Consider the following 26956-nt stretch of genomic DNA (forward strand, 5'->3'; position numbering starts at 1 on the left):
GTCCCTTACCTTGACAATAAATGATATGGTTGTTCCACTACCTTGACAATAAAGGATATGGCTGTGTCCCTTACCTTGACAATAAATGATATGGTTGTTCCACTACCTTTACAATAAAGGATATGGCTGTGTCCCTTACCTTGACAATAAATGATATGGTTGTTCCACTACCTTGACAATAAAGGATATGGTTGTGTCCCTTACTTTGACCATAAACGATATGGTTGTTCCACTACCTTGACCATAATAGATATGGTTGTTACCCTACCTTGACCATAAACAATTTGGTTGTATCTCCCTTACCTTGACCATAAACCTAATCTTATAGCGGAACCCTTGGATTTCAAAATGTGAACCAGATGGTTGTATACCATACTTTGATCATGAAGAGATTGGTTGTATATCTTACCTGGACTATTGACAGGTCAGTTGTTTGACCTATCTTTCCATCAAGGAAGATACTTGTTCCCCTAAGTAGGCCAGATTTATGCCCTTTAGGTCCTACCTGGAACCTGTGCAGAAAATTGTATGCCCTACGAGAAACTGTCATGCCCTTTCTAGCACCTGAGCAGGAATTTTGTGCCGTACAACAAAGTAGCATAGCCTACCTTGAACATGAGCAGGAAGAGAAGCCAGGCCTGTACATATCTCATGGACAGGTGGACATCTACGGTGGTCTCAAAGTTGACAAAGCTGGACGAATTGGCCAGGAACTCATCGAAGGTGGAGGTGGCCTGAATCACACAGCCCACATACAGGCCTATGGCCGCCATGGCCATGAGTGTGGTGAGTAACTCGTAAATATTCCAGGCACTGGTGAAGAATGAGCAGCCCTCCTCTCGTATCAGTAAGGCCATGTGTATCCACAGGTACACTACCACCACAAACAGGATCGCCTGTACAAAACAATAACAGAGCAAAATTACAAATAAAACCCAGATATAATAGAACAAGTAGGATTCTACAAATCTGAAAAGTGAATATATAAATCGGTAGAGTGACTTACCTCACACACTATCATAGGGTCCACAATATCTACGATGTACCTGAGTAACTTCTGACTGTGTATCTGATATGTTGTGTTGATCGAGCCTGTAACAGATAACAGTTATATTACAGACAACATTCACTCTACCTAATAGTGTCTGGGGCAGAAGTACTTCAATCTTCTTTCATTATATACATATTTCCTTACAGACAGAATTTATGCAGGGTTTAAGTTGTATGCTGGAGTACCTTTAGGATGCAAGTTTGAACCTGGAGTAAGCGTTCTTGTGAGGCCAGATCTCTGAGCGAATGTTGATCTATACTTGTGAGTAAAAGTTGACAGATCAGTAATAGATTGACTGATCTTTAAATACATCTTTGAACAGCTGATGTCATATCACAATGGTGTTCACAGATGACTTGACCATTCCCTGATTTAACATGGCACCCCCAGCCTGTCACATTAATTCTGACAACTGGTCAACCAGAAAAGCCTAGTGAGACCACCAAAAGGAAAAAAAAGATCAGAGAAAACAGAAAAAGATAAATAGAGCTCCCACGTGTTCTAAAGGGGACATCAAATATACTTTTGTCTCCTTGGTATCCGCAAAAAAGGGCACAGAAGAAAATCTAATTCTACTTATGTCTTACAATCAAACAGTGAGACACAGCTGACCAATTTTCAATTATTGTCACATAACCTGTAGTGGTTATCTGAGAGGGAATGTTGATTAATCCCTTAGGGAAGATTGACTAACCTGTGAGGGAAGGTTCATATATCTGTGAGGGAAGATTGACTAACCTGTGAGGGAAGATTGACTTACCTGTGAGAGGTAATTCCACAAGTAGGTTGACATGGGTAGTCAAGTCTGTGGCAGGATTGTACAAGGTGAATTCTACAAACACAGCACGGGTATGCAGGTTGATCCAGTCCTTGGCCTGTAGATCCTGTAGTATCGCTAGCGTCTCGGTGTAGTTTGTCCCTAGGAACTGTACATACCCACCACCTCCATATGAGAACACATTGCCTTGTCGCCATTTGCTGAAACAAAATAAGTTTTAATTTAATTTAAGTAAGTTCCATGAAGTATATACCAACATCAAATGTTGCTTGCCTCATCACTTGATCACTGCTATCTAATTTCCACAGATAATACAGGATATATAAAAATTCTGCAGCTTTACCAATTTGATTTCCACAGCTAACTCTTATACAAAATGTTAATTAAAGAGAATGAAAGCTAGAACTGACTAAAAAGCCCCACTGTCAACAGAAATGTTTCGTAAATAATTCATAGAGTTAGACTGAGGAAGAATCTCAAAGCACTTAACATATGTCTAAATTGAAAATCATTGGTATGTAACGAAATGACAGAAAAAATGTGCTTACATGTGAATGTGTTTGGTGAGCTTCACTTGAGACAACACAAAGTGGTATTTTTCCGTGCAGAAATAGCATTTGCATGTATGCTGCAGTTACCGTGAAGGTAGCGAAGTGTTGAAGTAAATTGGTTTTTTGCATTGGGGCTTCCATTGCTGTTTGTCAGAGTGTTTGTAGTGAGAGTGTGTGTGTGGTGTGAGTCAGGAGGTTGTTCATGCAAGACAAGCACTTGTAAGATTATGATTTATGTTTCAGAATTCTTCGTGATTATTAATAAAGGAGATTGTCTCCTTTTCAAGATTAAGTTAGTTTTAGGCACCTTCGGACATGTATGCTACACATACTTGAAAACGTAAGTGATTCAATTATACATGAACATACGATTCGGTCACTGTAATGCTCACAAAAACCTGAAGACTAAAACCAACCTTAGTTTCATAGTCCAGTAATCAAAGATGCAACTACCTATGAAAGCATTGAAGTTATCTGAGATTAGCCAGGGTACTCATTACTGCCTACTTTAGTATCAAGGTGCCTACCTTCCAGTTAGGTCAGAGGTGTAGTAGTTCCAGGACATGTTTTGTGCTTGGTTGACGGACCATGTCTCTCCGTACGAGCTCTGGTCCTCGTCGAAGCTGCCTGACCCAACACAGGTCTTTCCCGACAGAAAGTTAGCACTGCCCAAGACCATCAAGGAATCATAAGCCATACACTTCTCTGTGAGGCTGCGGACCTGTCTGAGCCGGGCAGTCCCGAGGAGTGTGCCGTACTCTGTGTAGTTGTTGATCTCCTCCCAATGGAGCGCTGAGGCCAGGACGTCCTGGCTCCACACCCAGAAATCTTGAATACTACAAACACACAAAGATCCATCACGTTCCCAGCTACTGTTCTACTGTACTGTCTACATAATACAATAATGGTTTAGTTGTTTTTAATTGGTAGAAGCGATGCAGGATATGAACTGATAAATGAACACAACAACCTATATTTCTTGTGAGGAACACTACATACCCCATAATCATGAAACTGATAATTACCATCACTGCACAACTTAATATTTTTTCTGTGTCAATGCAAATAATGACTGTGTAAGATCAAATCTGTACAAAAAAAATACTTGTATACTTGTACTACCCCATTATTTCTATAATTGCAGTCTCTATCTTATCTTATCTTATTTTCAATCATCACTACAACAAATACCATTTATCTAAAAGATTGTTTTGAATTTTTTAAACCATTTTGATATGATAAAAGACCTGGGTTAACAGACCTGGTCATGTTTTGGAATGAGTAGGTTTCGTTGGAAACGGTGGTCCTGATGAACTGGTTCTCCGTACTGTAGGTGAAGTAGTACTGGCTGGAGTTAAAGTTTATGTAGCACAGCACCATGAGCAGCCAAAGGTAGAACATGTAAGCCACGAACTGGCGCAGCATCAGTCGCATCCTCTGAACCTTCTGGCCCTCCTCCTTAGCCTTCACCAGCGAGAAACCGGCCAGTGGTTTGAACTTCATCTCCTGTAGACCAAATAGGGTAAACACTTCATTGGACTTTGTACTGAGCCATGATTAAACATGGATTTTCCAAATAAATTTATCAATTGATGCAGAAATCTTCTTTTTATAAAGCTTACAAATTGAAAAAAACAACCTTTTGACAAAAGTTTCTTACTCAACACAAGATGACAGTAACTTCACTAAAAACTCGTATTAACAGTAAGTTCACTAGAAATATCAACATGCTTACCTTGACAGTCTCAACAGCATTGTCTATAATTGGTTCAATATCAATAACGTCGTTTTCATCGTAAGGATCCACCTTCTTTTCAATACCGGCTATGTACAGGGCCATGAAGAGAGCCTGTAAATCAGGGGAGATATTCATTACTTTTCACTGAATCTATACAGATGTATTGAACAGCAATCATCAACAATAAACCTCTTTAATATTATATTAATTCACAACAAATAAAGAACACTTAATAAGAATCAATCATTGATAATATTGATTTACTGATTCATGTTTCCCTGTTTACTTTTTATAAGGCATCCATCTTAACTTTCAGTGCTTTGAAACTAATAGAGTCTGTCATGTCGGTATTGAGAATATTGGTCACTATATAAGGCATTCATTTCTATTGTTCTTTTAGACGTGTGTTTATTATTTGTTATTTTCACATTTATCATTATGATTTAAGTGTAGTACACTCACCTTGAAGGACTCAAATACAAGGAAGGAAAATGTAACACTGAACAAGAGGGCAAGGACCCACTGGAGGGCAACCTCGGCGCCAAGCTGGTAGCCGTACAGCATAACCACGATGACAGACAACACACTGAGACAGAAGCACAGGAAGTATCCCACATACACACACCAAGAGGGTAGGGTACAGCCAGACTTCTTCTTTCTAATTTCACTTCTATCCATTGTGAATGACCCGACAATGCCATCTGAAATATAGAGATAAGGACCAAACTGAAGTTTACCTCGATGAAATAATTATGAACCTTCAAATGTACATTTTCTTTACAAACTTCTCTAATATGAACAAAATGTAACAGAAAACTATATTTTGGAACATTAAGAATGAATTCATAGATGTTTCATGCTATGAATAACACTTAATTGCCAACTACAGTCAAATATATCAGTCCCAAATTTTTCCCCCTGGCAATCTAAAATAAATCAAAATTGAGGTAGTACAAGTTGTGAATTACACATGTACATTAGTTTACGATCTTGGCACAAGTATTTTTAATATGACTGTTTTATAAAGTTTGTGAGAGTTATTGTCTGGTATTAAAAGCATATCCAACGATTACGTTAAAAGCTGAAGAAATAATTTCTTTCTAGGTCTGAAACAGAATATAAGGAATATGAACACGGAAGTACAATCACAACACGACCCGACGTCTTATGTTTACAGTGTATACAAGGAATATTAATATTTCCAACTTACGAGTGATGATGTCCGGCTGGGATATCTGACGTGTCAACATGGAGTTGGGTCGCAGTGGATTTGCCCCTGACACGTTGGTATGCTCCACTGACGGCATGTCACTGGTGCGCATCGCGCCGGGCCTCAGTCTGGACACCCACTTAGCTACACTGCCTGCAGAGGTGGGTTTCCTGGTATTCAGAGAAGCATACAGATTAACACAGCATTAACTACTATTTTTGCTGTTTTTGTACCTAACTTCATGAATAAGACCGAGAGAAAATTAGATTTGAAGGAATTTGTTTGAGATAAATCTGATTTGGCATCAAATGTTCATCATTAGTAGCATTTTATTACTTTACACTTAACATCTTATGAGATAAATTCCTTTCTATGACACTAATTTTGTTGATAAATGTTGGAGACACAGAATAGACATACTGTGTTACCAGCGGACAATAAGCCCTAACTTACTTGTTGGCGAGACTGGCCTCCTCTCTTGGGGTGAAGTTGCGCTGGGTTCCCGAGGAGGAGGGGATGGCATATGAGTCGGAGGACACAGCTGATAACCCTACGCTGTGGATTGAATCATTCCTTTTGAGGGCCCCCTTCTTTAGCCCTCCTTTACCCTTCTTGTCCTTACTTGACGGCTGGCTTTCCTCTGTACTTGGACGGTGCACAGATAGGTTCCTATAGATACAGATTCAGTTATTTTTCTACCTGTTTTTTTTATCAAGACCTATATTTCTTTAATTTGAAAATACAGCTGCATTTTAACAATAAGGAAGCAACATGGCCTTATCATTTATGTTTCTTCTTCCAGGTTTGGAAGGTATGGGGATTCAGAAGAATGCTATTAATTGATTCCGTAACATTACATAATTATTATGTAATTGCGGTTTCTATACATGATTACGTAATATTAATAAACTGGATCTACTGTCCCAAACCTGGTCGTTGTGTTGATATTTCAGACCTGTGATTAATTCTTCTATTATCTGTCTGAACCAAAGCTCCTTGGGGAGTAATACTCCATTATAAAATAGATTCCTAGACCAAGAATGCTTCGAAATAGGTTGAGACCTGTATATATGTGTATATGGTTATAGGATTGGTGATCTAAATCATTTCCATTTTATGAACAATAGCCCTCAGCCTCCACTGTGGGCAATAGTACTTTTGGTTGTTCTAAATATATCGGGGAAAATATTTCAGAATACCTATTTCTTTCACAAACACAAGTGTGTTATAAATACAATAGTATGTCTTTCAGAAATATAAATATCATGAGACTAAATGGATTTACGTATATTTTGAAACATTTTCTTTCCATATATAAATTAGTACTGGTGAAGTTATGAGATAACTGGTCCTTTTTTGTGATCTACTACAGCATACAATACCTTATGTACTGTTCCAATGGAATTCAATGGTTTTTCTATCACATGGGTTTGACTTAATATTTTTCTATCTTAAATTCCAGTTGAGTGCTCTTAAACTCAAATTCCAATTTTAATTGATTCAATGTATTTGTGTTTTTTCGTCATGCAAAAAATCATATTACAAAGAGACTTAATTTTGAAATGGATTTTTTTTTCATTTATCAAGCAATTTTTCTGAACATGCAGTAATGATAAATTTTGATGAACATTCAAATTGGAGAAATATCGGATGAGTTCGGAAACTAAACCGTCGTTTCTTGGTGAGAAAAGGCCTTAAACTAGCCCTGATTACAACAAAAAGTACTCAACACTTGAATCTATCTACTCTTTTAATGCTATTTGTGATATATTTGCAGATCTACTTGCAGAAATACTAAGTGTTGGTGTGATGTCTTTTTAATGTTAATCCACTGACCTGGTAAGGTAATGTATAGTTTGTATACTAACCTGTTGAGGCCTGATGTAGACTGACCAGGATTTCTGTTTTTTCTGTTAGTCTGTTCTTTTTTACTGATGTCAGCTTCCATATTATCAAGGTATTCCATGATGTCATCAGCAGCATCCTCAGCCTAGTTAGAGATATGTGATTCTTAATAAGACAAAGGAAACATAGCATGTTCTACCACTTACAGACATAAACTTTAATGTAATTTAACTAAAAACCAACTGCTTGTCAAGGTCATTTAGTAATTAAACAGAACTAGACAAAACAGCATGACATTACATTTTGTAGGTCTCTTGGTGACATAGAAGAAATTCTTAAAAAACTCGCTCACTTGACCACTGACACTTTGAAAATGTTACAAAGTAGTACAAAGACAATCCTACCTGAGGTCTTAACTGACAATTACCAAGACAATCCTACCTCAGCCTTCACTGACCAGTACATTGACAATCCTTCCTCACACCTCACTGGTCAGAACAAAGAAAATCCTACATCAGCCTTCACTGACCAATACAACAACAACCCTACCTCAGCCTTCCCTGACCACTACATTGACAATCCTTCCTCACACCTCACTGGTCAGAACAATGAAAATCCTACCTCAGCCGACACTGACCAGTACAAAGATAATCATACCTCAGACTACACTGACCAATACAACAACAACCCTACCTCAGCCTCCACTAACAAGTACATTGACAATCATACCTAAGAATACACTGACCAGTACATTTACAATCTTACCTCAGTCTTCACTGACCACTACATTGACAACCCTCCCTCAGCCTTCACTGAGCAGTACAAAGATAATCATACCTCAGACTACACTGACCAGTACATTGGCAATCCTACCTCAGCCTGCACTGACCAGTACAAATACAGACCTACCTCAACCTTCACTGACCACTACATTGACAATTCTACCTCAGCCTTCAATGACCACTACATTGACATTTCTACCTCAGCCTCCACTGACCAGTACATTGACAATCCTACCTCAGCCTTCACTGACCAGTACAAAGATAATCCTACCTCAGCCTACACTGACCAATACAACAATAACCCTACCTCAGCCTACACTGACCAGTACATTGACAATCCTACCTCACCCCTCACTGGCCAGAACAAAGAAAATCCTACCTCAGCCTTCACTGACCAATACTATGATAACCCTACCTCAGCCTACACTGACCACTACATTGACAATCCTACCTCAGCCTTCACTGACCAGTACAAATACAGCCCTACCTCAGCCTTCACTGACCACTACATTGACAATCCTACCTCAGCCTTTAGTGTAGCCCTGTTCTGCTTGGCTGATGTGCTGGTACTTGGCTTGGACTCCTCTGTAGATGGCCTAGGATTCAGGCGTTTCAGCCAACTTTCCTTGAAGGTGTCGTGTTCCCATACACCAGGGTTATTTGTCCTCTCAAGCTGTGTATACAATTAGTTTGTTGATACATTTACTCAAAGACACTAATAAATATTTTTGTTGTTGATAAAAATAAATCAACTTTGTTTAAACAACAAATCATTAGCAACCTTCACCATATATGGAACAAAAAAAGTATGTGGGCGCAAAAACTAAGATTTCAATATTTACCATTTCTCGATCAGGGCCCTTATTCATGAAACCGTTCTCATGCTCAAGCATGGAATCTGTGCTCAAACCAACTTTCTGGTAACTCGCTTAGATCATGTCAAACGGTCAAAAAGCCAAATGTAAACATTGAAAACAGTATTTGGCTATAAGTCTCTTCAAAATGTTTCCAAATCATTGACAAAATAAGATTTGTTTATTGAGTTATAACCAGAACAAGAACTTAGGCTTGAGCACAAAAAAACGGCTTCATGAATACGGGCCCAGGTGATTGTTGATTATGATACTTTGAATACGTACCTTTCTGTCGTTTTTATCACTCATTACACTGCTATTTAAGCTATCAGTAGATGATGGCATTCTCTCCATTTTTAGTGATGACTTCAGTGTTTTTGTACGACGTAAAGCCAGATTCGTTGGAGCTGTAGCGGCCTGTACAAACAAAGATATATTGTATTACTTAATACAAACTGTTTTCATCAACCATTACATAATATTCAGAATCCTGAAGGAGCATGGACAACATGGCTGTGTTAACCACGATCCTTCAGAATTCATTGATGAGCTATTAGCGTGGACTCTGTATACTAACAGTATCCATGGCGGTAATGATCGGAATCACACCAAATTTCCTACTTAAAAGGGTCATTGTGTCTCCAACCCCCTAGAGTGATACAGGTATTATAGAACAGTTGGTGGTTTGTTGTATTTCATCATGAACATTAAGAAGCTTTTCTTCAACATAGCTTGACATAAATCTGATGAAGAAATAAGGGAGGGAAATCATAAACAGAGAAATTCTTGACTCAAGATTGAGTAACAGGTTTATCAACAAATAAGAAGTATTGTGGGTACCAGTATTGATTCTTCTGTACTCTCCCTTTCTCCAAGGTAGGACAGGAGGTCCTCGTTTGTTTGGAAGGAGGAATAAATAGACTGGTCACAGTTATTGTCAATCTCAATGGTCTCAGCTGTTCCTGAACGGATACCTTGTTCAAACACATTGTTCTGTGAATGAAAAAAAAATATATATATTTATATGTTATTATATGTCCTAATTCAAATCTAAATAATCTTGACAAAATTAATGGATACAAAGTCTATAAAAGAAACAGAAGGTTATTTTGAAATCAATATCATAACTTACCTTTGAACGACTCTTCTTGAATATGCTAACAAGAAGAATGCTGAAAGGGAAAACCACAGCGTTGGTAGCCAGGGCAACAACAACTTCCTGCCACCCAAAGCCGGTTGTACCAAGGTTTGAGTCCGACGTTTTGATAACGCCGTACCAGATGACATTGATACACATGAACACATACAGGATGGTCACTATGCAGGTGGCCCTCTGGACACGTGTAAACCGACTGTTGGCTGGGCGATCCATCACAGACATCCACAAGTGACGGTCAGACACAGAACTTGACCAAGCATGACCAAATATCCTTGTGAATTTTTGAATTTCTGCAGAGCCTTGTAGGAAAACAGGCAAAGTCATGGAATTAATTAATCATGCATTCGAGAAAATTTATTGACAAAAGATTCAGGCATAGGGTATGTCTACATAATACAGTTCTGCAAAACAACTTCTGCAAAACAACTTTTATGTTTAGAGAATGGATATATTTCAATGACTGGAGTAAACTGTAGATAAAATATATCTGAAGAAATATCTGGATAATAGAACCACACAAAGCAGGAAAGTTCCCAGACAGACTTACCAGCAGCATAGATCTCTTTCTGTATGAATCCATGTTCCTTTTCGAGGGTTAGCCAGATGTTTCCAAAAAAGTAGTACTTTTGGTCTGTCTGTAGGTCCCTGACAATGACCTGTACCATGTACCAGCTAGGGTCCAGTCCGTGGTTGTCATGCCAGACAAACACCTTGGAGATGTCCCCTAGGTTGGTATCGTGGGCAATGATGAAGGAATCTTGACAGTTCCTTTGGAATGCTCCCTTTTTCGATAAATGTTTCCTGTTACTTTTACCATACTCTCCATACAATTTGATGCCAACATGAGCAGAGGTTCCTGAAACACAAACAGTGGGTTTGTTCTGAATCACCTTTTCTCTATCCTCTACATATACAAACAGTGGGAACATCCATACGAGAAGTAGGCACTCTCAATGAACTTCATTGGCATGATCTCGATTCGGCGTTGACCTGTTTTTATTAGCAATCTAATATAAATGCCAAATGGAAAAGACAAATTTTCATGAAGCGTGCTAGAATTGCTAACTGAAGGCAGTTTAATACATATATTTAACATTTAATCTTTTTTTTTTAGTAAGACATGGGCAAAGCCTCATTCTGACCCAAATTCTATATAATCAAGTAAAATGTCCATATTATATACCCCATACCAGTATATAATCAACTCTATTAGAGTTTTCCTACTAAGCTGTTAAAATTTACAATACGATTTTTTTTATATTGAAGGTAGTAAATGTTTTTCTTTACATGCTAAGGTTAAGCATCTACAACTATTTGACAGAAAAATATAGTGATATTTTATTCTAGTTAAGAAAAATCATTATATACTAAATTATGACAAACACATTTGATAATAATAATACCTACCCGCATTTCTCTGTTTGCCTGTAACCACAGTTATCTCGTATTTGAAGGAGCCATCTTTTCCACACAAGGGCACAGATGAGATTCTCTCAAGGTCACGAAGGTCAAGACGTCTGCTGATGATGGTTGCAACGAGGTATACCACAAAGATGATTGCGCAGGTCACAAACACAACAGGGTTGGTGTACAGATCAATGAACTGTAACAAGGTACATTTTTGTTTTATTATATGTTTCTTGTAGATTCAAAATGAACAAAAGTTTGTCTAGTTTCTTATGGTTGTGGTCAATTAATAAAATTGGAATTCATTGATGAGCTATTATTAGCAGGAACTCTGTGTACTAACAGTATCCACAGCGATAATCATCGGCTTTTTATTAAATTTATTAAAATTAATTAAAACTCCCATATCAGATCTCTGTTTCCATATAAGAATATGATTCAACTCCCNAATACAAACAGTAGTGTACTCAAAGTTCAAAGTGTTAACAAACCTCCAGATCACTGAAGCTGATGGCATCAATGGGGACTAACATTCCCCCACCGAAGGCTGTCAAGTGGTTACATTCACACACAATGGCCGTAGCTGTGCTCTCGGCGGTGGGATAACAGCCGGAGGGAGACCAAGCCAGCTCCGTAGTGTCGTAGTACATACACGAGACCGTGTACATGGCTGTTGACACATTCAACATGTAGGTATCGTTGACATATACAGAGATTCGGTAGGTCTTTGTTGTGTCAAAGTTACTGAAAAAGATAACGGGAAAATATTTCGTACTTTGGGGTTATATTTTTAAACCCCAGATAAAATTCCCATTTCACTGCCGACTGTCCATCCCAGTATTTGACATGTTTGATTATCAGACCTGAAAAGCAATCCTAAGCAAGTGTTTTCCATCAAAGAGGTAATTTATGAAGTTAACTCTACAATAAATATCATAATTGTGTCTATAAATAACTTTCTTAAAACATCATGATAATAGTTGTTATAAAGTGGTACACATCTACATGTATTATGTATGTATAGTTAGACGTAGTTTTATTTCATATCGCTGTCTCAATTGTTTTTCTGTCAGTGTTAATAAAGTTGATATATTCTAAGTATCCGTACTGAGTTACTTATATGTCACTTGGGAAGGAGAATGACCCCACAGTACACTTAAGTATACAAGTTCTACTCATGTGAAACATGTATTTTTTATAACATTGTACATAGCCAGATTAAGATGTTTTTGACTTTAGTTAACCTACCTGATGTAGAACGTGTGGTTCCTATGATCACTTGGTAGTATGTCCGATGCTATAAGCTCTATTGTTTCGGTGTTCTGCGACGATGAGGGACTAGCAATGTCGATCCCAAGGTAGAAAGATGCCTTGGACGGGGCTACTAAAGCTTCTGCAGAAGCTCCGTCAATATTCTTGGCTAAAACCTGGATGTATACTGCAGCACCATCCACTCCTGAGCTGGGAGTTAGGGTGATCAGTTTTGGTGTTTCACTGTTTATGGTACTGTAAGTGTAATGGAGGTTCTTCGTCTGATCATATCCAGTGTTTCCAACTACACTAGCATTAGAAACATCTACAGTCGCTTCCTCATCAGTTAGAGCCAGCCTGACATAGTCCCCTTCCCCTAATCCATCTATAGAGATGTCAGCTCCATCGGTGTCTTTGAAAGAGAGACTGGCAGTTTTGGTGTTAACAACAAAATCGTGAGTAAATCCCCAGGTATATGGGTTCGGGTCATTGTTGATATAGATCTGGAACACTTCTGTACCGGCAGTCATCTTACTCTGGAGCATGTTACTGCTGACTGTGATGCCACTTCCTGCCGCGACATAATCGAGGTTTAGGTCATCGCTGGTGGTCCTCTGTCCGTGCACAGACATGCTGTTTATTGTGTATACCAAAGGCTCTTGCCCCAACAAGGTCGACTTGAGATTGAGAGCAATGATGTCCTCAGCCTCTGACAGTGCCTTAGTGACAACAGACTGGCGATGCGTTTCTGCGTTGAGGGAGGAGGAGGAAGAGGAGAAAGGGTTCAGACTGCTCACAGATGGAATATACAGCTGTATGGTGTCATTAAACCAACCAGAGACCAGGGAGGTATCCGTGGAGTACACCGCCATGTTCACACCAGACATGACATTGGCGACAGCTGCAAGTAAATTACTGGTCAGGGCGCTGCTCTTATCCACACCCTGTCGAACGTCTTTTTCCATAGTGGACTTCAGGCTCTGAGTCAAAACTAGAACCAGATCCTGACAGAAACTAGTCTGAAACTCGTCCGCATGGCCCTTTAACAGTAAATAAATGGTAATGTTCATGAATGAGATACATGCATACAGCCTTTCACACATATTCATACTTTTACCAAAGTGATGGATGTCATTTCCACACCATGTGATATATAAATAAAGTTATTAGGATCAGAAACTTTCTACGTTTATGATGTATTGCTTATTTTTCTCACCAGTTTGTTTCTATAATTAATACTAAACTAGGATGTTAGTATCAGCATATCTATACTGAATTCGCAAGAGAAAACACAATACTTACAGTTAAGTATTCCATGAAGGTGGCGGCCTGTTGTCGTTCAACATTGTCCTCAAATGGCAGTCCTAGCACTGTCAGTGCAAGGATGTTCCTCAGGGTGGCCCGCATGTACTTCTCCGAGTCGTTAGTGGCCACGCGGGACAACTCGTTAAGCTCGTGAATCATCACAATAGAATACTGTAACAGCAGCGTGGGACTGTTTTCCTTGACGAAGCCCAACATCTCCGTATTAGTCTTTTCCCACATGTACTCCATCATCGTCTGTCCTGCTGTCAGTGTTGGTCTGGTCACTGTGATCATCCTGACAACATAAGGCAAATCTGGTACCAAACATCGTAACTTTGTTATAACAACAAATCTGGTGCCAAACATCATAACTTTGTTATAACAACATATCTGGTACCAAACATCGTAACTTTGTTATAACAACAAATCTGGTACCAAACATCGTAACTTTGTTATAACAACATATCTGGTACCAAACATCGTAACCTTGTTAAAACAACGTAAGACCAATCTTAATGCACATGACAGAAAACAAGTCAAACCAAGAACCACAGACTTCAGCATCAATTTGATATAGAAGTAGAACTATTTCTGGGATGTGGACTGTAAAAAGATAACATATTGTACTTAACCCACATAAGCTAAGGAATAGATGCATGTCATATTCATATTCTTTAACACAACAGAAATCAAAATACATACTCATAGTACAAAACATTATTCTGATATACACACGTCAAACTTATACTGAACATGATCTTGGAAGTTACACAGCTAAATTTACTTTCAAGCATCATTTAACAATAAAGCTAAATCAAGTTCCAAACATCAAATGGCAACACAAGTCAAACTATTACCAAGCATTATCGTGAAAGTTACACAGCTAAATCTTGTTCCAAACATTAATCCATCAACACAATTCACACTTAGTATGTACATTTAAGCCCACTTATTAAAGCATTATGATATATACCAGTTACAAGCTAAGTATTTCTGAATAATAAACTTACTGGTCAAATCCTTCATAGCTGCCGTCGAAGCTGTCAATAATGAACACCTTCACTTGAACTGTTGTCCTGGATACTCCGGGCCAGGATGTAAGGAAGACATCTACCTGAGACTGCGGGCCAGAATAAATGATGACAGACTGTCCAACAGAGGCGGAATCTGTACTGTAGGCAATCACTTTGTACGTTAGTTCAGTGGAGGAGCTGTCTGGGTCGGAGAAACCCAAACAGTCAATGGTCAAAGTATCAAACACAGTAATGGTTGTAGTTGACACGTTACAGCCTGAACCACTTGGAGGCATATTGGCGAGTAACTCAATCTCAGCGTAGGAAGTGGTGGTCACCGAGTTCTCCGTCTTTGTAACTGTAAGTCCAAATGTGTACGGCTTACCGTCAATAATTTGTCCTGTTTTTACTACAAGATTTGACTTGGAATCTCCAGTGTGTGTGTTGGTAGTAGTCAGGCTAAAGGTACTAGTTCCACTGTCAACATACGTGGCATTCCACGTGTAGGTGACTGTGGCAGATCCGCAGTTTGCACAGATTCCCTGTAACGCAAGCTGTTTGGCAGAACTGATCCCATCTTGGTACAGTGCTTGACACGACACACACACTATCTTCATAGAAGGCGCATTGGTACTCTCAACAATCAACTATTTAAAACAGAAAAAGACACGAAGAATACATTTTGTCCTTTTAACAACTCACAGTGAGATCCATGTTCCTGAGGTCTAAACTTAGAATTATCATAAATACCCAACATTATGAGGTAACTAAGATTTTTATTCATTATCAACATGTATATCACATATTTAAACAAGGTGTATGTTAATCATAAAGTCAATAAGTCGTTTCATGATCAAACACACGAAAGTACCTACAGTAGTTGATCATGGGTGTAGAAGGTACAGGAGGGCCAGTTGCCTCCCACCTCCATATATTCCTCACAGATTTGGCAGCTGACTGACTGTTTTTGGCCCTGTGACACTTTAAATTCAACAACCTACAACTTATATGGGCTTCATCCCCCAGACCCTCCACACATAGCCTCACCCCTGAACCCCAGTTTTGAATTCCCCCTCAATCATTTGGGTCACGGCTAAGGCCATGATGATTTTTTGTTTAGGCTACTATACCCACCTGTTGAGAGTAGTATCCTGGTGTTCTGTCTGTCGCAGACACAGTCAGTGTCACATTGTAGCTCTGGCCAGCAGTCAGATCACTGGCGTTAATATTGATAGAGCTAGAACTGCCAGACACTGATGAGCAGGCATCACTAGCAGCAGACTGTAATGGACAAATAATCATGTTTATACATTTATGATTGACAAGTCACAAGTCAGGAACATTTTTTACTGTATGTGGTTTTTATACAAGGGTATTTATATGCCAGAATTTACCTATTAGTGGCAAAACCTATTTTATGAAACTGGAAAAGTTTGATATTGCAGATTTTATTTTTGTACAAAATATTCTGACAAATAAGTTTACTAACCAAATTGCTATATAATCTTTAATGGGCTGTTGTATAAGTATACACATATATATTATTTAATGGGCTGTTGTATAAGTACACATATATATTATTTTAACACGATTTGCAAGTAAACGATGACTTCAGCAGTCATGAAAGTGGATGTAGTGACATTTAAGACACCAATATGAAATCAATAAATGTGATTTGTAAAAGGCCTTCGGTAACTGCCTCCAGTTCAGTTATACCTGATCCTGCTCTATAGCAGTACACATATATATACATTTTACATATTCAACAGGCCACTGTGGCAGAAAACATTCACCAGTACATACATGTTACATTTCTAACACTATTTGCTATTTCCCTTTAGAAAATGTAGCTCAGCTCTTTACTTACCCCCGAGAGTTTTGTACATGACCAGCTGTACTGCAAGGAGGAAGACAGGTCCTTGTCGTAGGAGGTGCTACCATCAAGACGATGTACAGTGTTGGCTGGAATTTGGACTAACTTTCCCCCGTCTATAACTGCTACTAAATTAGACTTTGTCACAGTCACATTAAACATCACTGTCTGTTTTAGGGGAGTGTCCTGGTATGAAGCTTCCAACACAATACAGAACTGGCCGTAGTTGAGTGTTCCATTGGTCAGGGACAGTCTAGGTGTTTGCACGACAGCGTCGGTGAGAGTGACTGGGTTAGCAAGGGTCTCGACACAGCTTGTCAGGTTGTAGGCTGTCCACTGATAATGAAGATCATAGGAATAACATGTAAACCTGTTAATATCCACCTCAAATACAACAGAATTGGCCTTGTACACTGTCTTGGACGTCACCCCTGCAGCAGTGATGACTGGAGCGATGCAAGTCAATTCATCGATGTAGAAAACTTTCTCCACAGTCAAGGAGTTGATGTTGTTTGAAACTGTGAGCTGTAATTCATACGACTGTTTAACAGTGAACACCTTTGAGAAAGCACCAGTTTCTGTGGACGTGTTATAATCAATTGGAGAAAAACTCCAGAAATAGGTTACTCCCACCAGATTGGTACCTGTCACAGTAAAGTCAACAGTATAGTTTACAAACAGGTTGATGTCATCTGACATTGTGATCACCACATTCGAAATAGGTCCTATGATGATATACCAGCACGAGGAAACATCCGAGCCCACAAGGTTGCTCACATTCAGATTAAGGTTGTAAATTCCTGTCTCTTGAAATGAATATCCAAATGTTTTGTTAGTTTGCTGTATAGTACCAGCATCCATAGCAACAGACCAAGAGTATGTCTCATTTGTGCCTTGTGTTATCACTGCGAATGCCTGGGCCAAGTCTGTCACATTGACTGTGGCATTACACTGTGAAATTGACAGTCCTTGGATTGCGTCTTCTATTTCTACACTAATTGATGTGCTGTAGGTAGAAATCTGATTGGACACATTTAGAGACGCTACATAGGTCCGAGCAACTGTAAAGCTGTGCGTTTCCGTGTAAGTGGTGGTTGTGGTGGTCACAGAATCCATTGTCCACATATAGGTCAGATGATCTGCGTCGCTGTTGTGAACCCCGGTAAATGTGACCAGCGCATTGGTTTCTGCTGCACCGGCTGCATTGGCATTTGAGGTCATACTGAGAGAGGTCAGTGGTGTTTGAATGTAGATATCTGTTGTCTTCACCATCGAGCTCACATCATTTGTCACATTCATCGTTAGAGTGTAATTGGCCACAGAAGCAAAAGTGTAGTCAAAGGTTGTTGAGGACCCAGTATGTACGACACTACTAGCCTGTCTCAGTTCCCAGGTAATGGTGATTTGGTCTCCTTTAGGAACACTGGCTGAAAATTGTACCGCACTATTAATGGCAACAAACGGATAATAAACGAGATTGCTAGGTATTACGATGGTAGCATCTTCTATCACGTCCAGTACAACATAGGTTATGGTCTTTGTCATCGAACCCAAGGGATTTGTCACTACCACACTCAACACGTACGTACCACTTGTATCAAAAGCAATATCTAAGTTTTCTGATGCAACATTTAGAGCTGTGTTGTTTTGATACCATGCATATGACAATGTAGAGCCCTCAGTCACTGTAGCAGTTAGGCGGAGACCGGTCAGTGTAGCTATAGGTGAGGTGTTGTTGTTAGTGATGGCTGCTCCAGCAATGGGTGTTTCTACGATTACTGTCAAATTGGTTTCCTTTGAGCTGGGCGAGTTTGTAGCTGTTACTTTCACAGAGTACTCCCCCTCTATGGTAAAAGTATAATTCAGAGTCTGGGTACTGAACACAGTTTTTACAGTATCAGTTGAATTATAAATGGTCCAATCAAAGTAAACATGCTGATGAATGTTGGCGGTCGCATTGAAGGTTGTTGCTGTATTGATGGCCACATATGTGCCACTGGTCAGGTCGTTAGAGGTGATGTTAACACTGGTGACAGGTTCATGTACTAACAAGGCCAGGGTGGCGGTGGCACTACTTATCTGGTTATAACCCTCTACAGTGACTGTGTAGGATCCACTAGCTGTGTAACCTGGGTTCACATAAGAACCTGAAGATGCTGTGATCACGTTACAGGTACTACACATCTTCCACCTATAGGCAGCATGGGAGCCCACTATGATGGTATCCATAGTTAACGGGGTGTTGACCAAAATGTCGGTGGATGGCGAAGTCACGTTAAACAACAAACTAGTGATGGTGTCCTGGACCACGACAGGCAAACTGTACTCAGCTGAGCTAACTTTATTACTTGCTGTCACATTCACAAAGACGTCACCATTTGCTGAGAATTTTTGAAGCAATGGATTTGTAGATGAATCTGCTTGACCTGCCACAACAAAGGTATAGCCAACACTGGTACCTCGCTGGATAGTAGCCGTGTAGGTGGACGTTGCATTAGTGGCACAGTAGGAGATACCACTATCCAAAGTACATTCTGAACAGTTGAGTATCAGTGACTCTACAGACTCCAAAAACGTTACTGTTATCGTAATATTTACAGAGCTGATTTGATTGGCTGCCACCACATCCACTGGCAGCAGCAATGTAGCTGTGCCGTATACCAGGTCATAGGTTAAACTCGTGGTACTGAAGCTGGACCCATCAAAGGTGTAGGTGTACCATACATCTGTCCCTGTGGCAACAGATGCTGTCAGCACTACTGTTGCTGCTGCTCCAGACACAATATTTCCTATGCCACTGCTAAGTACTCTCAAGTCTGTCACTGTATCTTGAACTCCAATTAGACTAGACTGAACCCTTTGAATACCTGTTGAATTATGGACTAAGGTCACTGTGACAGTGTAGTTGCTAGCATTAGAGAAGGAGTGTGATACTTCTGTCAACCCTGTACCCACCAAACTAATGCCATCACCGAAATCCCAAGCGCAATGCAGGGAGGAAGAGTTGAAGCTTAGGACATCAAGTTTGAACACTACAGAGCTTGATGTTATCACATGGCTGTCATGCTCAAAAGCTAAGATTTGAAGTGTATCAAAATCTACAGCTCGAACCTCCAGGGACTGGGTCAGAGAAGAAAACGTATTTTTGGCAATGACTGTGAGGTTGTATACTCCCACTGTGGGGATAGTCCAGTTGTAGGCAGAAGCAGATGCATAGTTGCTGGTCAGACCTAACGTGGGTTCCTGAAAGCTGTACAAGATGTGGGAACCAGTCCCAACAGCAGCCGTGTACGACACAGTGGTATTGACAAGAATGGGTGAAGTTCCTGTGAGAGAGAGACTGGTTATCAGTTGTTCTACTGTCACGTCTACGGATGTGTTGCCTGAACTTATACCATTCATAACCAGGAGAGTTACACTGTACACAGGAGAAGATAACGTACTGAACATATGAGAAACACTGGTAGTTGTTTGATTTACTAGAGTTGTCCCATCCTGGAAGTTGTATGTGTAATAGATTGTGTTGCCATAGTAACTTGGTCCTGGTAAAGACGGTGTGAATGTGATCGTATCATCCTCTGAGATTACAGTAGCACTTGTAGATAACGTCACAGTTGTTATAGGCACCACAATGTCAATGGAGGTCGATATGTATTTAGCACTTTTAAAGGAATCATCTTGTAAAAATATTGCAAATGTGTAGGAACCTGTTTGAGAGTAAGTAAAGTTCAGTCTAAACTCCTGAGTGGTTGATGTTATAGTCAAAGTAACCAGCTGGGGAGGTCCAACACCAAATATCCACATCACAGAAACTTCTGCGCCAACAGTAGCATCCACAGAAGCAATGTACTCATATTGTGTGCCCACTTCCATTACACTTGGTATATCGGTGAATTGGAAGTTCTGGAAACTGGCTCGAACTTTAACGGTGACTCCTATCTCTGCAACAGAGTAGCTGTAGTCATCTGATGCATTGACTGTAACAACGTGATAGGGCACTGTGGTGTTGAGGAACTTATGGGAGAACGAGGCACTATTTGCAGTATACACCAAGGTACTGTTCACATAGTAATTGTAGATGGATGGTGTACCAGTGCTGACAGTCACCGTGAAGGACGTCTGTTCATTATAGGCTACGTAGTTGCTGCTCTGTGAGGTAGACAGTGCAATAGATACGCCACTGATCCTCTCAAACACTCTGACTGCCACAGTAAGATTGGCCGAACTCACCTCGTTAGACACAGCGACATGGACCTCCATATCAGTGGCAAAAGTATGCGAAGTTGAAGTAAAGGGAAGTGCAGGCCAGTTTTTGTAAGAAGTACATACAGAATCTGATACAGCGCTGGGACACGAGTCACTGAAAGTTGTGGAGGTTGTGGCCGATTCAAAAGTCCAAGTAGCTGCTAGATTTGTGCCAAAGTCTGTAACAACTAAAAGGTCCGTGGATGTGCCAGACTCGACGAAAATAGTGTCTGTGCTTTGTCCCACCTGTAGTTCGGGTGACAGCCAGGTGAGAGTGCCAATGATCTCTTGCGATGTTATCGTCTTTGTCTTGGTAATGACAGGGTCCACAACGTTTAGCTTGAACTCTGTAGTGCCTGCAGTGGTGAAGTACCCAAGAGAGCTAGGCATTGTCTTGCTGACAGATTTAGAGTAGATGGCATTGAAGTAGCACATAGTGTTGTTCTTCCAGTAGGTAACATTAAAGGCGTCACCAACTGACAGCCATTTACTAACAGTTGCCTGCTGTGTATTCTGGGTCCAGTCGCCACCTGTTTCACATAGGATTACATTACTCCCAGTGTTCACTTGGTATCCTATGATGTCATTTGACTGGACGTCAATGTTGTCCGCCAAAATGGTGTAATACTGAAAAGCACCGGCTGGTATGACGACGAAAGTCTGGCCTACAAGGGTGTAGGTAGGGGAAGACCCAACGTATGATTCCGTACATGCACCACAGTCACATAGGTCTGCTACAGGGATACATGCATCATCGTGGAAGCAATACTTTTTCCCTTCTGTACATGTCTGCACTGATGGACAGCTAGTGGCAGTAGACTTACAAGAGCCGTATCTGGCTCCATTTCCATTACACCCTGAAACATAGAATTATCGTTTGTAATTTTTATTTTTCTATCCAGATATGGCTAAAGAATACGTATTTAAAGTAAAAACAAATATTTTTTCGGTGAAATTATTTCAACTACTCATTACATGCTTCAGTGAATGGACCATGGAAAATAATAGCCATTACTCCTTACTGACAAATGCAAATTTCCATGACTGACTATGATTTTTCTGAGAAAAAAATGTGGTTTCTTAGATATATCTTTGCATGATCTTCATACAAGATTGCACAGTTCAACATGACCCTATTAAATTATTACAGGTCTATTCAGTATAAATCAAGGCAATTGCAATCCTGTATGGTATTTATCAACACCAGTATAAAATAGTACCAGTAGAAAGATCTAACCTGACTTGACCTTGTATGGTTTAGTACAGTTTAGTATGATAATGGTATGATGTAACACTGCTTCACTTGACCTTGGATGGTTTAGCCTTTCCCTTAATGCCTCTTACTAACTCTAAACAGTCTGTCCTTACCTGGTGTTACAAACGTTTCACTGGCGGCGCATGCTGGGCGCCACACTTGGAAGGCGGCAATCTGTGAGCTGTTCAGGTTTGCAGATTTGAAAGTCCATGCTACAACAGTGCCACTTTCGTCGGGTATTGAATAGCCTACAAAGTTAATATCCAAGAAATTGCACTAAGTAAACTCTAAAGTAAATATCTTACATATTTAGTGACACTCATTAGTAAGTAAATATCTAACATATTAAGTGACACTCATTAATAAGTAAATATCTAACATATTTAGTGACACTCATTAATAGGTAAATATCTTACATATTTAGTGACACTCAATAATAAGTAAATATCTAACATATTTAGTGACACTCATTAATAAGTAAATATCTAACATATTTAGTGACACTAATTAATAAGTAAATATCTTACACATCTAGCGACACTCAGTAAGTTTAAAAGTAAAATTCTGTCCATCTTGTGGGACTAAAGTGACCCCCTATGTAACACCAGACATCTGAATGTGAACTTGATCTTGTGATGATGCTTCTTAACATGATGTACAAGAAATTGTTAGAGGGACGTTCCTAGCTAAACAGATATTTTTAACATTCATGCTGACTTTAAGATAACCAATTTGAATTCATACCAGCATGAATGTTTAAAATTTTCTGTTCAATATGAGCGATCTAAATGCATAGGAATTCTATAACATTTACATATTTAAGTGTCTGTATCATCAGAGCAGTAGAAATTCCTGAAACAGCCTAAGGTCACCATAATGTTTGCTTTTTACAATGGTCTCATGTTACTTGAGACAGGAGAAAGCATCAAAATGACACTGATCCAATTTTGTTTATTGCTCTTTGAACACTGGTAGTGTTTTATATTGCATTGGTTAAGTAAATGTCCATTGCATAAAGAGTAATTTCCCTATGAACATAGTAAATAGATGTGTACAGGCAATGAAATAAAAACAACTCCATCATAGATAGGCAAACAAATACAGTTAAAATGGGTCCATCGATGCATAAATTTGCATGGTAACCTATAGACCAGTCATGAAAACCAATTTTGTCAACACATTACATCAAATTTTTATGTATGAAATCTACACCACAGAAGAAGAGAATGGTGTTTACCAAAAAGGAGAAAAGAGACCTCTCATATTGACAGTTGGCTATTGTCTGTGATATCAACTGTATCAAGAAGAAGAATGTGTATTCACTGCATCACAAAGAGGTATATGATAAGCACTACACAAAAATACCTGGGAAGATGGTGATGACCCCTTTTTCTGTGGCCGGTGTGGAAGAGGTTGCTAGGGAAGTCAGAGTGTAGGTATGTGATGTAGGGTCCAGACTCATGGTCCCCACTCCGGAGGCTTCTACACTCACGGTGTCTACAAAACATCAAATTCAGCTTCAGTAATACCTGTAACATCATTCAAGCTCAACCATTTCTCATAAATAAACATTATTAAATGCCATCATATATAACAGACCACATTCCTATATCAGCAATCTCATTAAATGTTACAATAGAAATATTTCCCCATTTTAGGCTCAGCATCGGCCAGCAAGGCAACACACTTGATTTATAAAACATTGGATTCCCAAAGATCAAGGATGTTTAAGAAACAGATTTGTAATGCTGGTCTACAGAAGATACCCAATTATCCTGTCTCTTTTACCTTGAAGTGCTTTTATGTTGTTTGAATGTTTCTTTACATGATTGACCCCTGTAACCTTGAAAACAGGTCAAGGTAACACTGTCCCGTGTACCAACTGGCCATGACTCTGGAGATGCTGGCTGACAACAAGAAGTCAATAACGACGCCACAACATCCCATTACCTTACAGGCACTAAATGCCAGGCGAGCTAAAAACTGTTTCATCCTAACCACTTATAAACTTAACTGTCTTTTGTCCTATAACTTTTTAACTGAAAATCTGTGGTCAACATAATACAAATACTGGTAAAATGGAGCTTAAAAAGAGATTACTACCTTTTACAACCGAGTACTGGCAGATATAGGAGAGGATGGTAGAACATGAGTACCCTTGCCAGTCTCCAGTCTGAGACAAACCGAAACAGTCCCCTGTTTGTGTGGAAGATATGGGGTTGTAGGCCGACACAGACTCGGAGTTCACCCACTCCAGGTAGCCGTCCATGTTCTGGTATCTCAGGCCCACCCAAGCCTTTGTGTTAGTCCTGAAACAAGATCACATAAAAGCTGTTATTTATACAGGTCCGCTCTATGCTTTGTATTTTACATTTAATTTGCAAACAATATCAAAGCTATTGAAAGACATGTAGCCTTACCTTTACTCTTTCCAGAAGACTTGGTCTTCTCAGAGTAAGGACACGTTTTGTAAAAGCGTAACAATGGATCAAAATATAACACCAAAAATAAGGAAGTACATGTAGTGTTACATTATGCATGCATACACAGGCACGGCAGTGGGGCCTCCAAAGGGAGGTTTGAGGATTTCTATTATATTATGATAAAACGAATGAGAAGTTGTGGAAGATTTACATCCTTATGTGATGGTAAGATGTTGCTGAGAATTACAAGACTTTTTAGCTAAGACTTCAATTCACTACTTTGACTTACAGGTTTGAAATGACATAAGAAAACCAAAACATACGTTTACAAACTGGTGGGAAACCAAATACAATATTATCAGATTAGAAATAATGGAGGGAACCATACGTACGTTAACACACTGGAGGTGACGTGGGACACCAGCTGAGCACTATCAAAGGTAGCGAGGCTGGCACCAGACGTAAGGGCTTGGCAGGCTGAAGACGCACTAGACCAGTTGAGAGGGGCACTAGTAACAGCAAGGTAACAGTTCCTTGTCGTAGGGTAGTAAACTCCTCCATAAGGACAGGCGTTGTTAGGAGCTGGAAACGAAGGTTCATGATTAACACATCATACATAAATAGCATTATGCAGTATGTTTAAATTGATAAGACAAAACTTCATCCCAATAAGAGCTCTAAGAAAATGTACACAATCTTCTCAAGGAAAAATAAATGTATAAGTTTCAACAAAGTCATTGATTTTAGCAAACTTGAAAGCGCTTCATTCCAGGAAGCTACTTGTCAAATAACCATCACCTAGACCATTTTGTTATTCAGAAAAGGTTGTTGAAAGTAAAGAGTTGATGCCAGATGTTGAAATCAGCTCATTAGTTTAGGAGGATATGTCTGGACAAGCTTATTTTCATGAACATATCGACCGACCGACCGACAAGCTGATTAAAGTATACCCCAGCTATTTGACCACTAAGTTATGTGCACAATATTGTTATGTGCACAACATTTGTAGAAATTATCTTCATCAATTTTTATGTGCTTATGGTCCGGAAGCCATCATATCAGACAGATGGACACACATACGTATAGTGCCATACTTTATATACTACAAATATCGCTGGAAATTCAGTATTCGGTTTGGTGTAAGCAAATCTGATATGAATTTATGCTCACGTTTTTGGCAGACATAGTTATGTGTGGCAGTGCAGTCTGCACCCTTGAGAGCGTTGGTGCTCAAGTCTATGACTACACACTCCCCGGCAGTGCTATCGGTCACATCCTCAGTGGTGAAGTATGTGTAGGTGTTGTCTGACCAGAGGTAGAAACTGCCATTCTTCTTCGCTTCTATGTATATAGATGTGACTGAAAAAGATTTTTAAAATTGATATTTATAACATTAATGAAACAACACTTAAACTAGCTGCATTTTGTTTGTCTTGAAGAGAACATCCAAAATTATAAGTGCCAATTCTAAACTCCAAAAAGTTCAAGTCTCCAATCCATGAATAGTATTCCTTTGAACTTTGGTAAACATAGCTGTACAGTAACACAAGTTACATTGCAGAAACAGACACGTTTTTATGGACAGACATTGTTTCTGGGGGGAAAAAAACACCTTAAATTTAGTTTACAAATGTGAAATAATAGAAAATGGCATTAAAATGCTGTAGATATAGTAGACACGTATAAACCCATTTTCGCCATACCTGTAGGTGACACACTTAAAATGTTAGTGGCAAACTCAGTGACTTCAGTGGAGTGTTGAATGGTGTTGAGCAGAGAGTTGGTACAAGATGTCACGGCTGTGTCGTAGTCTAGGGCGGAGCTGCTCACTTGAATACACCTTCCCCGTACAAACGTCCATGATGTCTCACAAGAGAAACCTTGAAATGTAATTAATCATTCATTAAAATACACTTGTTTTGGGTTTAACATCCTCCCCACAGCTACAAAGGTCATACTGAAGACAGGTGTCTACCAGGGAGACATTATATAACACTGCGAAACCTGACTTAATCACCTCTAGTAGGATTAAATCATTTGGTAGAATCTGATAGTGTTTATAAAGTCAGCATTGATCCAAGAATTTGTTCTACAACATGTATAATATAAAATCATACAGCTATGACAATAGGATTCAATGGACATTGTCAAATTGAAATTAAGTTCAGATCTCTGGGATGATCCCTAAAGCAGCAAAAAAGTCAATAATGTGAGTG

General features: G+C 39.4%; 1 protein-coding gene across 4 annotated transcripts in view; it reads right to left on the reverse strand.

The window, feature by feature from the left end:
• Window positions 1-26956, reverse strand: part of LOC110453996 (polycystin-1-like) — an 82392-nt gene that overhangs the window by 9663 nt on the left and 45773 nt on the right. For all 4 annotated transcript variants that reach the window (XM_021503280.1, XM_021503305.1, XM_021503295.1 and 1 more), the window contains 28 exons: window positions 26444-26620; window positions 25911-26099; window positions 25133-25322; window positions 24421-24626; window positions 23683-23814; window positions 22431-22565; window positions 16812-21919; window positions 16079-16225; window positions 14942-15591; window positions 13929-14226; window positions 12624-13666; window positions 11867-12119; window positions 11376-11571; window positions 10516-10824; window positions 9942-10267; window positions 9650-9802; window positions 9095-9226; window positions 8479-8628; window positions 7197-7318; window positions 5782-5997; window positions 5329-5498; window positions 4581-4819; window positions 4116-4229; window positions 3642-3886; window positions 2908-3216; window positions 1812-2029; window positions 1007-1092; window positions 609-896 (listed from right to left, as the gene is read on the reverse strand). In XM_021503280.1, coding sequence (XP_021358955.1) covers window positions 609-896; window positions 1007-1092; window positions 1812-2029; window positions 2908-3216; window positions 3642-3886; window positions 4116-4229; window positions 4581-4819; window positions 5329-5498; window positions 5782-5997; window positions 7197-7318; window positions 8479-8628; window positions 9095-9226; window positions 9650-9802; window positions 9942-10267; window positions 10516-10824; window positions 11376-11571; window positions 11867-12119; window positions 12624-13666; window positions 13929-14226; window positions 14942-15591; window positions 16079-16225; window positions 16812-21919; window positions 22431-22565; window positions 23683-23814; window positions 24421-24626; window positions 25133-25322; window positions 25911-26099; window positions 26444-26620 — 11801 coding nt within the window. The remainder of the gene's footprint in view (window positions 1-608; window positions 897-1006; window positions 1093-1811; window positions 2030-2907; window positions 3217-3641; window positions 3887-4115; window positions 4230-4580; window positions 4820-5328; window positions 5499-5781; window positions 5998-7196; window positions 7319-8478; window positions 8629-9094; window positions 9227-9649; window positions 9803-9941; window positions 10268-10515; window positions 10825-11375; window positions 11572-11866; window positions 12120-12623; window positions 13667-13928; window positions 14227-14941; window positions 15592-16078; window positions 16226-16811; window positions 21920-22430; window positions 22566-23682; window positions 23815-24420; window positions 24627-25132; window positions 25323-25910; window positions 26100-26443; window positions 26621-26956) is intronic.

The sequence above is a fragment of the Mizuhopecten yessoensis genome, unplaced genomic scaffold, assembly GCF_002113885.1.
Source record: "Mizuhopecten yessoensis strain PY_sf001 unplaced genomic scaffold, ASM211388v2 scaffold897, whole genome shotgun sequence".
NCBI lineage: Eukaryota > Metazoa > Mollusca > Bivalvia > Pectinida > Pectinidae > Mizuhopecten > Mizuhopecten yessoensis.